At 36.4% G+C, this 14,316-nt stretch overlaps 1 protein-coding gene across 3 annotated transcripts in view; it reads left to right on the top strand.

Moving 5' to 3' along the window:
* Positions 1-13,820, top strand: part of PTPRG (protein tyrosine phosphatase receptor type G) — a 731,646-nt gene extending 717,826 nt beyond the window's left edge. For all 3 annotated transcript variants that reach the window (XM_033424736.2, XM_004267970.3, XM_004267971.3), the window contains 2 exons: positions 8,589-8,724; positions 9,287-13,820. In XM_033424736.2, coding sequence (XP_033280627.1) covers positions 8,589-8,724; positions 9,287-9,433 — 283 coding nt within the window. In that variant the 3' untranslated portion in view covers positions 9,434-13,820. The remainder of the gene's footprint in view (positions 1-8,588; positions 8,725-9,286) is intronic.
* Positions 13,821-14,316: the final 496 nt, after the last annotated feature.

Raw genomic sequence — 14,316 nt, 5'->3', positions numbered from 1 at the left:
TTAAGCAACTGACAGTGGATTAATCTCCAAGATATACAAGCAGCTCATGCAGCTCAATATCAAAAAAACAAACAACCCAATCCAAAAATGGGCAGAAGACCCAAATAGACATTTCTCCAAAGAAGATATACAGATTGCCAACAAACACATGAAAGGATACTCAGCATCACTAATCATTAGAGAAATGCAAATCAAAACTACAATGAGGTATCACCTCACACCGGTCAGAATGGCCATCATCAGAAAGTCTACAGACAATAAGTGCTGGAGAGGGTGTGGAGAAAAGGGAACCCTCTACACTGTTGGTGGGAATGTAAATTGGTACAACCATTATGGAGAACAGTATGGAGGTTCCTTAAGAAACTAAAAATAGAGCTACCATATGATCCAGCTATCCCACTCCTGGGCATATATCCAGAGAAAACCATGGTTCGAATGGAACCATGCACCCCAGTGTTTATTGCAGCGCTGTTTACAATAGCCACGACCTGGAAGCAACCTAAACATCAACAGATGAATGGATCAAGAAGATCTGGTACATATATACAGTGGAATATACTCATCCACTAAAAAGAAGGAAATAATGCCATTTGCAGCAACGTGGATGGACCTGGAGATGACCATACTAAGTGAACTAAGTCAGAGAGAGAAAGACAAATATCATATGATATCGCTTCTATGCAGAATCTAAAAAAAAGATACAAATTAACTTATTTACAAAACAGAAACAGACTCAGACTTTGAAAACAAACTTATAGTTACCTAAGGGTAAAGGTGGGGGGGAGGGATAAATTGGAATTAAAATATATGCATTACAATATATAAAATAGATAACCAACAAGGACTTACTGTATAGCACAGGGAACTATACCCAATATTCCGTAAGAACCTAAATAGGAAAAGAATTTGGAAAAGAACAGATACATGTATATGTATAACTGAATCACTTGATGGTACCCCTGAAACTAACACAACACTGTAAATTAACTATACTCCAACATAAAATAAAAATTAAAAATTTTTTTTTCCAGATGGCAACACCAGAGCGTTAAACTAAGAAGTTTAGTTTACGCAGGACCCTCCTAAGTAGGGGACCCATCAAAGCACAAGGCCCAACACAGCAGCACAGGGGGCAAGCCAGGAAGCTGGCACTGGCTATAGTTAAATCCAGATCTGTTTAATCCCACTGGTTAACACTGCCTCCCACTGGTTTTCACAGTAAGCACTCCTGTCCCTTGTGTCTCCGGACTGTGTTTTGTTTTCTGTACTTTCTCATTCACTTCCAAAGTTTTAATTTCTTAAAGTCCTGTGGTTCTGTGCTGCCATTATTCCCCAGGATTAATGGATACTGAAGCTTTAGCTCTCTTTTCCTTCCTGCCGTAATGATTTTGAAGGGAAGCTTCACTTCCTTCATAGTGACAGGGTTATACCTCTGCATTGCGTTGTTGGTTATGATTTTTAAAACAACATCGTAAGAGCAAAACAACAATAATTGTAATTAGATGAAGTAGTAAAAAGTGTAATTAAGTGGCCATAAGTATTATACACACTGATGATACAAGGAACCCCAACGTGTCTTAAAATGAATATAGACAGAGCCACTGAAAACATTACTGAATGTCGGGAACTTAAAGTACTTTCATTTCTTTGAGGCACAGACAGGGGAAGATGAAAATACATTTTAACAGCATAGCGCTAGTTAAAAAAAGAAGTATTGCTCTTAATGGGGCCCTTTGAGAAAGTGGCCAACAAACTACCAAAACCAGTGAATTTATACAGTATTCTTGTTCACCAAGTCCCTGTAATTTGAAGTGCAAATGCATGAAACTTGACAAACCTCCTTTAATCCTACTTAATTCCTAAACTTCTGAAAGAGAATGGCCTTTGATTTTTCAGTCTTTAAAGACTGATACTTTAAAGTATCTATGCATTTGATTGATTTGACCTAGTTTCTAGTCCTGTTTAAAGTCTTATTTTGTAGGTACTTCCTTTTATTTAGGTACTTATTTAAGAATGGCTAAATATAGGAAAGACAACCCAAGCAAAGGCCAGAGTAATCCCGCATGGAGTGCACAGTGCATAGTAAAATACATAATACCTGACTTTCCTATCTGAATGGCTATGGTTAGCTTGAAGGGGGAAAAAAAATCCTAACAGTTTCACTAGAGCAGATTTAGCAGAGATTAAAGGGTTAAGTTCTTCCCCTATTGAAAAAAATGCATACAAATGATTGGGGGTGGGGTGGGGAATTCCTAGCTCTGCTAAAAATGAGAAGGTAAACCCGGTTCAGTTTAGAATCTGAAGACAGACAACATGATGAACAAGAACAAAAAAATACAGTGAATCAGAGGTAATAGAGCAATCATAATTGGATTTTGAAATAATATGCTCAGAGATGTAAAGGAAGACCATATGAGATGAATTAAAAACATGTATTAAGAAACAGGAACAAATTAGAGGCTAAGAAATGGAAAAGATGAGAGATGGGCTAGTAGTACAATGGACAAAACCGCAATCAGACTCAGATATGGAAGCCAGATACAGAAGTTCTAACATCGGTCTAAGGGTGTGATCCCTGGAGAGAGAAAAAAGATGAAAGAGGAAGAAATTAATAGCTGAAAAAAAAAATGGCTGAGATTCTCTAAGAACTGAATAAAGGGATGAGTTCTTAAAATGAATTATCAGGATACAATGAACAATAACATTCAGAGAGAAGATCTGAATACCATAATGAACAAGGCTGATCTAATAGTGACATATAAAAAGTATGTGCCCGTCGACAGATGAATGGATAAAGAAGATGTGGTACATATATACAATGGAGTATTACTCAGCTGTAAGAAAGAATGAAATAATGCCACCTGCAGCTACATGGATCGACCTAGAGATGATCATACTAAGTCAGTCAGACAGAGAAAGACAACTACCATATGATAATCACTTATGTGGAATCTAAGATATGGCACAAAAGCACCTATCTACAAAACAGAAACAGACTCACAGACACAGAGATCGGACTTGTGATTGCCAAGGGGAAGAGGCGGAAGGAGAGGGATGGACTGGGAGTTTGGGGTTGGTACATGCAAACAATTATATACAGAATGTATACACAACAAGTTCCTACTGTATAGCACAGGGAACTATATCCAGTCTCCTGGGATAAGTCATAATGGAAAAGAATATATATTTTTTAATGTATTTATTATATATGCGTGTAACTGAGTCACTTTGTTGTACAGCAGAGACTGGCACAACACTGTAAATCAACTAAACTTCAATAAAATAAATAGAATTTAGAAATAAACATTTCTAAAATTAAATACATAAATAAATACATATTAAAAGTATGTACCCAAGAGAGACTTACGGAGAGACCATATAGTCTCTTCAAACACAAAATAGTTTATTTATAATTACTGATCATAAATGGAATTTTCATATATTCCATAAAACTGATATCATACAAGGCCACGTTCATTGATTATAATGCATTAAATTAGAAACCAACAATGAAATGAGACCCCAAATTCTTACACCCAGACACTGAAGTCCTTATGGCTAGAATTAGAGATAATTGATGGTTTAAAGAGGTAATAAAAATAGAAATTACGGACTCCTAAAACTAAGTGAGAATGAAGGCACTGCATTTCAAAACCTGGTAGGATATATACTCAGAGAAAACCATGTATAGCCTAAGCCTCATATATTGGAGAACAATTTTTAAATAAGCTTTCAACTTGAGAAGCCAGAAAAAGAACCAAATGAATCCACAAAAAGTACAAGGAATTAAAAGGAAAGCAAACAGTAATGAAATGGGGGCAAGGAGGAGATAGACTTCCTTGCTTAAATTTTACTAACAAAAGACACAACTTTGGAAATTGGTGAAAAAGAGAAGGCATAATTTATCATTGGGAAGAAAAAAAAATCTACCATTTATCTGTAGTTCTCAAATGTTTTAAAAATTGTTAATTTACATAGGTGTGATAAAACGTTATCTTTTAGAGTTTTATGCTAAATTATTAATGAATAAAATCCTTGGGGTTTGCTTCAAAATACATGGGGAGGAAATTGACATGAAACAACACCAGCTATGAGCTGATGATTGTTTCAGTTCAGTGATGGTGCAGTGAGGGTTACTATGCCTTGTACACATTTGATATTTTCTTTAATAAAAGGTTAAAAACAAGAAGTATTTTAAAGGAAATGAAATAAACATTTACAACTATTTATAAGTCTATACCAATAATTTTTTAAGCCTACCTAATCATAGTAAATGCTATTTAGTGAACACAATGTACCAGTCAGTCTCTGTTCTGAGCCATTGACATGTATCAGCTCAAATATAAGCTGTAGTCTCCCAAACTATGAGACCTTGGCCAGTTACTTCCCCTGGATGTGCCTTGTTTCTTCAACCTCAAAATGGGGATACTAATAGTACCTGTAGTACTGGGTTATTCTGACAATTAAGTTGACACATATAAAGTATTTATAAGAGAGCCTGGCACATAGAGTTTTCAACCCGTTAAGGCCCACTAAGTTTTGACCAGTCTACATTTGAACAAGAGCACACAGAGAAAACATTTAATGTAACCTTGATTAAGAAGACAAACAAGGCTAGCACCAGAATGGAACAGTATAAGCCAATGTTACTTACTTGAATATGGGTACAAAGGTCTAAAAAAAAGTACTGTCAAAAACCCAGTGTGTTATAGTAAAAGAATTATATACATCATGAAAAAGATTTATCCTAGGAATATAGAGCTGCTTAAATGGTACCAAAAATAGCTCTCAGTGAATTCAGAACATTATTAAAGGAATTTTTTTAAATCAATAGATATTCAAAAACATACAATAAAATAACAGCCATTCATAATCCCCTTCCCCAAAAGAAAACACTCTTAGCAAACGAAAAGTCAAAAGCATTCTTTTTAACTTGATAAATGTTACTTCTCAGAAGCCTACAGCAAATATTTTTATTTAATATTAAAAAATTAGAAGCTTTACCATTAAAGAACACAATATGACACCTCTTCACAGTGTTAGAATACAAAACTATTGTATCCTAGCCAATACAGTAAAAGCAAAAGATGTAAGAAGTATAAAAGAAAGAGACAAGTGGCATTGCTAGCAGATAAAGATGTATCCAACTTCCTAGAGAATCCACAGATTATTAGAACTTAAAAAGAGTTCTGCATGGCTGGATACAAGTTCACCACGTGAAAATCAATAACTTTCCTATATATCAACTGAAACCAAACAGTACTGTCGCAAAAAGAGGCCATTCTTTGGAGTAACAGAAACTACCTAGGATTTACTCTAAAATGAAATTGGCAAAAGACTATGTAGAAAACTGTAAAATCTAATTGAAAACTATGAAAGACCTGAATAAATGGAGAAAAGACATCGTGTTCATGAACAGAAAAGCTCAAAGAGATGTTAATTTCCTCAGCTCTATCTATATATTCTGTGCAGCCTAACCAAAATCCCAACAAAACTTTTTGTGTTCCTTGACAGCCCAGTATCAATCAACATGAAACAGGATGGGATGCGGTAGAAGCGTAGAGGTATATGGAAACGAGCGTACAAGTGACAAATGAAAATATGTATGTTTGAAGCACTAAAAGTGAAACAATAAATGTAGAGGCAGTCAAGACTATTGTGCAAACATGCTTTATCAGGTATCAAGACTAACCAAAAACCTATGGGAATTTAAACGAATGTGGGGAAATACAGTATAAAAAAACAGACAAGCAGATTAAAGGGCCAAAATAGAGAGTTCAGAAATAGGCCTGCATATATGAGAATTTAGACGATTAAAAAGGCAGCTCAAATCAATGAGGAAACATGAGACAATTCAGTAAAAAATGCTGGCACAGAGGGAGCAAAGACTGCTGCCATGTCCTGCATGTCCTGCCCGCTGCAGTCTGCTGCATACAGTGGGATGTCGCTCCAGGACCTTGCTTCAGACATGTAAGCTCCCCCCATCCATTAAACCATCGGTGTCTCTGTTGCTGACTCGGGCTCTTTCTTTGGTCTTGAGGCTGGGCAAGTACAGGGCCTGCAGGCCTGTAGCGTGCAGCCCAAAACCGTACACTCAGGTAATCTGTCAGTGTAGCAGGCGTCAATCCCATACGTGGAAAGTGAAAGAGTATGTGTGAGATGGAAAAGATTCAGAAAAGGCTGAACATGTTTATGGAGCACAGAAGACTAGTTCTCTAGGTATAGTTGGATTGCCAGATATATTAGGAGGTTACTGAGTTTTGTGATTCTGTATTTAGATGAGGATCAATATTCTAATCATGTGCTTCATCTGAAGCACCCACTGAATAGGGAACAATTTTGAGTCACTGGGATTGGTGTCTTGATCAGGAGATACAGTAAGAGGTGAGACAGACTTAGGAATCATTTGTCTTAATAAATATAGGTTTAAATAAGTAAATGGGGATGAAATTAGGCTAGGCAGTAGGAATGAGGAATGTTAGGGGCTGATGGATGGAAAGTGGGGAATGGAATATTGGATTCCCATGTGGTGGGAGAGCTTGTACATGGGGAGTGATCCTGTGAACGAGCTGGAAGTAGACAATGTTGTGGTTTCTGGATGTGGTCTCTGATAATTGATTTTATAGGTCACATTCATGGTGAAAGCTAAGTGTGGTTTGTATCCCTAAAGATGACCATTTTTGTAAATGTTAGGTTGGAAAACAAAGCAAAATTTGCACTATAGTTGTGGCATTGTCTAACCATGGAATTTTGTGATATTATTCCTTCTGAAACTTTGTTCACATTATTTGTTAAATAAACCAAATCAGCACATTTTAAAATGAGTATTAATAAAGCAAATAAATATATGTTAAAAAATGCTGGCACAAGTGGTTATCCATTGGAAAAATAACTAAATTCAGACCCCTACCTTACATCAAAACAAGAATAAGATTCCAATGAATTAGACAATTACATGTAAAAAAAAAAAAGTAGAAAAATATAGGAGAATATTTTTTAAATACTGGGGTAAAGAAAGCATTAACAAACAAGATTCCAAAAAAGTTAAAGATTGATAAATTTGATTATATCTAAACTACATTTCAGCATTAACAGAAACAACCACAAACAATGCTAAGAGAAAGTAGAGACTGAAAAAACTACCTGCAACACGTACTGTAGATGATATAATACCCAATAGAAAAATGGCCAAAGTATATTAATAGGCAGTTTCAGAAGAGGAAATACAGATGGGTCAGTAAACATAGAAAGATATTCAACTCCCCTGGCAACCAAGGAAATGCAAATTAAACCAACAGTAAGATTCAAGTTTTCACACATCAGACTGGCAAAAGCCAAACTTTAAAATGATGAGGAGAAACTAGTATTCTCTGGCTGGGAGGAGTATGGACAGGTAACAACACATGGGAGAGAAATACCGCAGTGTCTTTAAAACTAAATGGGCATACCTGTGACCTAGCTCTTCTCCTCACGGTGAGGTGCTACTCTGTACTACTCTGCTATGTGCACAAGGCACAAACAAGCTAAATGTCCATCCATGGGGAAGTGAGGACATCCGGTATGCATGCAGCAGATGAAATGATGAGCCTGATCGACATGTACTGATACCCTTAAATCTAGGAAGGCTGTACCTAAATGCATAACAGTTTTTCCCTTAGACAGATTACCTCTGAAGTTGGGGTGGTGGTTAGGGAGACGTTGGCTTTATTTGCATTACAGAAGTAAAAACATCTGTACTGTTTTAATTTCATGTAAGAATAAATTTAGAAACAATATTTAATAGTTATTAACAGAACAGTGGACACAGGGCATCTAAATTCTAGTCTCATTTCTGCCACCAACCAGCAACACCTCCTTGAACAATTCATTTAATCCATCTGTTTTCTCATCATTGATATGGAAACTATGTGCCACACAGGTTCCTGTAAAAACTGAAGATGCCAACCTGGCCTGATGAAAAAGTCTGCTACCCTTCTAAGCCTTTTTTGGGCCTGTGTGTGAAGCAAAGAGAACCATATTTTTCCAAGAATTTTATAGAAGGTGCTCATACTTGGAAACTTCCACTTCAGTGCCAAAACTAATTACTAAATATGAAACTCATTTTGGAAATTCTCTGACTGCATTTTGAGCCACATATTTCCATTTTTATTCATATTCTGGAAGTTCAATTTAGCCCTTCGGGATTGTTAAAAAAATGTTTTCCAGAGCCTTTCACCACTTTCTACTTGTCTCATAGCCTCTAGTTAAAATTCTCGTATTATCTTTCCTACTATATCACCCAGCTTGTCCCCGACATCAGATCTTCTTACAGCCCTCCCAAGTCTAATTTTGAACTTCTAACTTCATATTAGACATCAAGCTAAACATCTGGTAAGCCCGTCTTGAGAGACGTCACATTCAGAAACAAATGTCACCTTTATGCTAACCTCTAAATCTCTGCCCTCGTCCAGCATTTCACTCATTTTTGTGTTCTAGAGTAGATATCAATACAGTCTACCTAGCTTCTACGGAAATAGGTGATGGTAATTTGGTTCCAATATATTCTGTCCTTTTGTGAATCTGAAATAGCTTTTTTTTGCCTCCCCAAGGTACGGTGCAGTTTCCGCAGGAATGCTGTGTGCCCTTACCACCTTGTCCCAGCAACTGGAGAATGAAAATGCTGTGGATGTGTTCCAGGTTGCAAAAATGATCAATCTGATGAGGCCTGGAGTATTCACAGACATTGTAAGTACTTTGCTTATTTGTGAAACTTGTACATCATTTGAAACTCAGCCTCACCCTTTAGAACAGTGGTTCTGATGGGGGGTGACTTTTCCCCCCAGGGAGTGTTGGGCAATGTCTGGAGACCTTTTTTGGTTGTCACAGCTGGAGATGGGGTTAAGTGAGTAGGGCCCAGGGATGCTGCTAAACATCCTGCAGTGCCTAAGACAGCGCTCCACATGGACCTGGCCCACGTGTCCAAAGGGCTGAGGTTGAGAGACTCTGCTTTCTAGAATATAGTATCCTCTGATTGTAAAATATGGATATCCTATTATCTTAGTGGACTTTCAAGACCGAGAATTCATTCCAAGGTAACAGGGATCAAAAGGACATGAAGAAGGTGTAGGTCTTGATTATAAAGGATTCAAGAGATTACTTTTTAAGTGTCTGAACTAGCAGAGACATAATTCCTGTTTCTCTAGTATATTTTTCACATTTACATTTTTAGTCAGTATTTCCACCTGAGATGAAATAAATGATTGAGCTGCTCTTTGGCTCAAAAAACTGTCTCCCTCTTGTTTTCCAGGAACAATACCAGTTTGTCTACAAAGCAATGCTCAGCTTGGTCAGCACTAAAGAAAATGGAAATGGTCCCATGACAGTGGACAAAAATGGTGCTGTTCTCATGGCAGATGAATCGGACCCTGCCGAGAGCATGGAATCTCTAGTGTGAGCAGAATCCTGAAAGGGCGCTTAATTTGTAAAACTTCTGAAGACTGAGAACTTTTTTGAGGCCTTTTTTTGCCAGACTCTACGTTATACAATAACCTGGTTACTTTTCTACACTGATAAAAAGTTTTGATATTTATTTTTTGCCATTTTATGTCTTAATGGTATCCTACTGAGCATTTGCACCTCTGTTCATTTCACACAGTGAAACGCGGTTTTACCTAGTTTGCACTATCTGATCAGTGTTACTGCCTATAATACTAAAGCAAACCCTGATGTGACATTCCGTGACAGCACACATGCTACTTTTTAATTCAGTACAGTGAAGGTCTTTGTTATGACAGTGAATCTTGGTTTTTTTAATTATTATTATTGTTGTTGCTAAAGCAGTTGCATTCTACTAGCAGGCAATGCTGTACTTTTCCTCAGTTCTCCTCTTCTGTTTTTTCAAGGCACTGTTCGATACTGTATGCCTTCTGCAGTTTAATGGAGTGGATGAGCACTGTTTTCTTTTAAAGACTAGCTGGTGTGGGGAAGCTACTCTGAAGGTCTATCAAACCTCATGGCCTTGAAACAGTTTCATTTATGATGGTGAAGATAGCCATTAAGAAATTAGAAGGTTTGAGTTGTTTCATGTGAACATCACTTATTAGTTACAAAGTTATATTCATAGCTTAAAAAGAATGCCCAATTGTGTCAAAATAAAAGATATCTCTGTATTACAGTTTTCACAGTAGCTATGTGGACAGTGTCTGTTGTTTCCATTTTGACTCTCTGAAATAGCTACACCCCAAAATCAGGGCCATCTTTTACCAAAGAGAGATGGCAATATTTTATATAACTCCAGTTATGAATCCCTTTAGTGAATCTCCATTAATGCTTCATGGTTTATAAAAGCATACCTCATGGCAGGTGGAATAATGAAAATCTTTGCAGGTGTGTAATTTTGAAACTAGTCCTCTAAAATATTCCTATTACTCCTATAGCAATCTAATAAAAAACTACCTATATAGCTAACATTCTTACATTCTTTTCTTTCCTTTTTTTTGCCAAATGTTTCATGATAAATCTCATAACTACATGCATTCTTCTACTTAGGATTAAACTGAAAATACTGTATTAGCAAAAGTCTTTGGGACTATCTAGATTCCCACACATGGATAAACCTGATTTGGAGAGAGAAAATTAGAATCTGGAGTGAAAGGTGATAGTGACATTTTCAAACAGTTTTTAAAAATAGGAGACAGCTTTGTATGCTTTTGTGTAGTTTAGCCTCAAGAACAGATAAAAAGAGACTGCTCATCATGACACAGAGCCCAAGGAAGTAGTTTCTTGGAGCCATATTCACCCTGCTGTACATCATGGGAAAATTAGGAGCATTAATAAGAAATTTCAGTTCAGTTATTTAGAAAAATAGGCTACTTACTGAGATCTGTTTCTTCGACTGCACATTTGCTCTTGAGGGATGGCTTCTGTCAGAAGTGAAACCATCACCAGAACTGGGCCTATTAAGAAGAAAAGGGTTTTGGTTATTTTTTATGTCAATAAACTTCAACCAAAAGTCCATACTGGCTATTATCATACCATCTGGATAGGCATTAAAACATTCATGATAATCAGCCTTGAGATTCTGTTTATCTTGAGTTGGGTTTCTATGAAGTTTGTCAGAGTGGACCTGAAGGAGCAAAGCTACTAAGGAGAGAGAGGCTACAGGACTAGCCCAGGATTTCTAAGACATAGGCCAGGTCAACGGAGTTTTCGTGAACTACATAACTTGCCAGGGTTCATCTCGTCTTTTCATCACATAGATTCAGCCACACAGAACAGTCCACTGTTCACGAACTGTGTGGGCTAGGTTGAGAAAAGATGTACAAGTGAGCCAAGTTTGCTAAGCTGCGTGTGCTAGAGGACACAGACACCTTTACCGCCCCTCTGCTCCCATCAGAGGTGACACAAGGAAGCTCTGCCTAACACTTAAGAAAAAAAGCTTTAACACAGGAACACTACAGTTGCCGGCTGGCTGAGGGAAATCAGTAAGGGAAAGGTTTCACATCATGGCAAAAGCTGGATCATTTTACTCAATTAAGTAGGTTCCTCTAGTTGTACAGAGTATTGATATGAGCTAATTCTTCTCAGTAGATAGTACAGTGAACTTGACTTTCAGAAGTAACATTCAAGTTGGGGTTCATGGTCCCACTGTCATTTTTTCTTAACAAAAGTAAACACTGGTTACAAGACACATGGCAAGTATTCCCTTCTGTGCTATTACAGAGGGCTCAGTTCATGGAATGCATACCCTCCAATTCTGTGACCATCTCTTCCAGGGGTATCAGAATCATGATAAAAGAGAGAGAGCTAGTAAATACAATAGAAACATTACAAGGATGGCTTAGAAGTTCTCTGTGAGCAATTGTGTGTCTGTAGCGGTCTTGAACCAAAGTCTACAAATCCCGACACACTGAACTATAAGCAATTGCTATTTGCCCATCTTGCCAAAGTGGTCCAAACACACTTCACTGAGGATAGTTATATTCAGCCGTTCCTCACTTTGACCATGGAGTGTATCCTCACTATTATTCTTCATCTGTTATTGGCAAATATATGCTTGCGTCTTTCCAGAGGCAAAGATGGTGTTCTCTTTGAGACATAATAAGCACATCGCTTAACTACATAGCAAGGTTATTACCACTTGCACTCAGGAGGAAAGGAAATAGCTATTGCAAATTAATCTGTGCTATGTTATAAAAGTAAGCTTTTGGGAGTGTATGAATTTAGCTCTAGGTAAGCAGAATGCACACATCATTCAAAACTGAATTGCAAAGATCAGAACAAGTGGCCATGCTGGACATCAGAAAAAACACACCTTATTGCCATCAAGAGAACTCGTTCCTTCATCTAAAAGCCACAATATCATCTTTCATATTTAAAAAAAAAAGTTTCCTTCTGAAATTCAAGATGATTAAAATTAGGTGGATTGGTTTTCCTAATTTTTATGTCTTGGTGCTTTTAGAGTCTATTTCGAGTTGAAAAGTCCAGCAAGGTCAGAGAGGGTTATGGCATTTAAGGTCTGGCTGTTGCAGTTTTTAGCCCAGAGTGACATACTGAAATCAGCAAATAACCCTAATTACTTTATAATGACACAGCACAACTGCCTTGTTATGAATTTTTTCTTAAATGCATATACACTGTATTTAAAAATTAAAATATAGATACCAATTTACCAAAGATACATACTACTAATTCTAAGCAAAAAATTAAAAAAAGAAACCCAAACTCATCGTAATTTAAGAAATAATAATCAAAATGTAGTTTGTCTTAAGAATTTAGCAGGTATACTGGGAAATGCATTTTCAACTGCTATGTCCTAAAGTTTATGTTCAAATGGTGCCAGTGAATTTTTATGTGAAGGGAAAATGCCTGCTTTTTTTTTTTCAACAGCTGTAGTTTCACTTACCCCTTTGCGCTTGCCCTTAGTTGCCACTTAACATACAATATTGGCTTTACTTATCTCTAGAAAGAAGGCATGCTACAAATAGGAAGGAATTGTAATAATATTTGGCCTCTACTTTGTCTTAGCTGTTAAACTGTTTTTAGTATTTTTGTTAAATATTTGCAAAGGGAAGCATTTTCTACAGAGGATAATTAATTTCAAGAAAAATATCTTGAGTTTTAAGAAATAAACATCTCCAGAAAAGGAGACAGCCGATTTTATAAAATGTCGCAACTCTCCAACATTTGGGGTAGTGACTCCTTTTTTGTTAGGACATTTGAAACTAGAAAGCAGCCATTGTTTCTAAAAAAAAAAAAATTCAGCCTTCATGTTGATTCATGTCTCTTTCACTTCATTTTGAAATAGCTAAAATCATTAAAACTGTAAATATTTTGTTGCTTGGATAAGCATCTTCTGAGAACTTTGTATCTATGGTATATAATCATAGAATTTTATATTTTCATATAAAGCTAATTTTTTTCTAGTTTCAACTCTGTCATAGTTTTTTTGTTTTTTTTTTCCCTTTGTGGTGGATAATGTGAATTCAACTTTCTGTGTATTGAAGTAGCAAGAACCATCTTTGCATTCCAAAAGAATCCAACATGTGTTATTTCTTTGAGGAAGTGATTGTGAAAGTTGGGTTTTCTTTTTTAATTTCATTGACCATTTGTGCAATAGGAATTAGACATAATTAGTCACTGAATACAGTCGTTGCATTGACCCATTTGGAAAAAGTGGTTTTTTTGGTTTTTTGGTTTTTTAATTTGTTCGGGGGGTTTTGTAACCTGAAATTTTTCCCTTTTTTCTTCTGTTTAAAACTATATCAAATCATTCTATTATAGTGTTATTTAATATGTAAATTGTATTGCTATACATAAAATAAAGTATGGTTTTTGATGTATTCATTAGTGCTGAGCATTTCTATGAAAATATCTACATCCAATAAAATCAGATTACTCATTTCTCTTAATAGATCACATTTATACCCACAGACCCTTGGTCTTCGTTTTCATGGTAGTAAAATGATTATTAGGAGCCATTTTACATAGGCAGAAAACCAGAAGTGTCTTTTCTAAGTTCCTCCTGCTTTAAAGAGTAAACAGTGACAACACTGTAACTGCACGTTGAGTCAAACTTTATTCGCTTTATCAGTCTGCTGCTAAGTTATAAGTAGAATTATTATTTTCTCCAGTGTATCAACTAGATTTGTAGCAAGTTCTCCCTCTTAATTTTTACTGTGTAGGATGAAGGATATCTCTTGGCAAGACTTTGGGAGAATCTATGAAATACATATATAGGATTGCTACGACTGCTTCTACTTATGAGGAATTTTGCCATTTCCAAACAGGAGTCCCAAACTTGGCAGCTTGGGTCCACCCTTATCTCTGAACTTTTAG

This window comes from Orcinus orca, chromosome 10 (genome assembly GCF_937001465.1).
Source record: "Orcinus orca chromosome 10, mOrcOrc1.1, whole genome shotgun sequence".
Lineage (NCBI taxonomy): Eukaryota > Metazoa > Chordata > Mammalia > Artiodactyla > Delphinidae > Orcinus > Orcinus orca.
The sequence above is the reverse complement of the archived record's forward strand: the minus strand, read 5'-3'. Positions and strand labels throughout refer to the sequence as shown.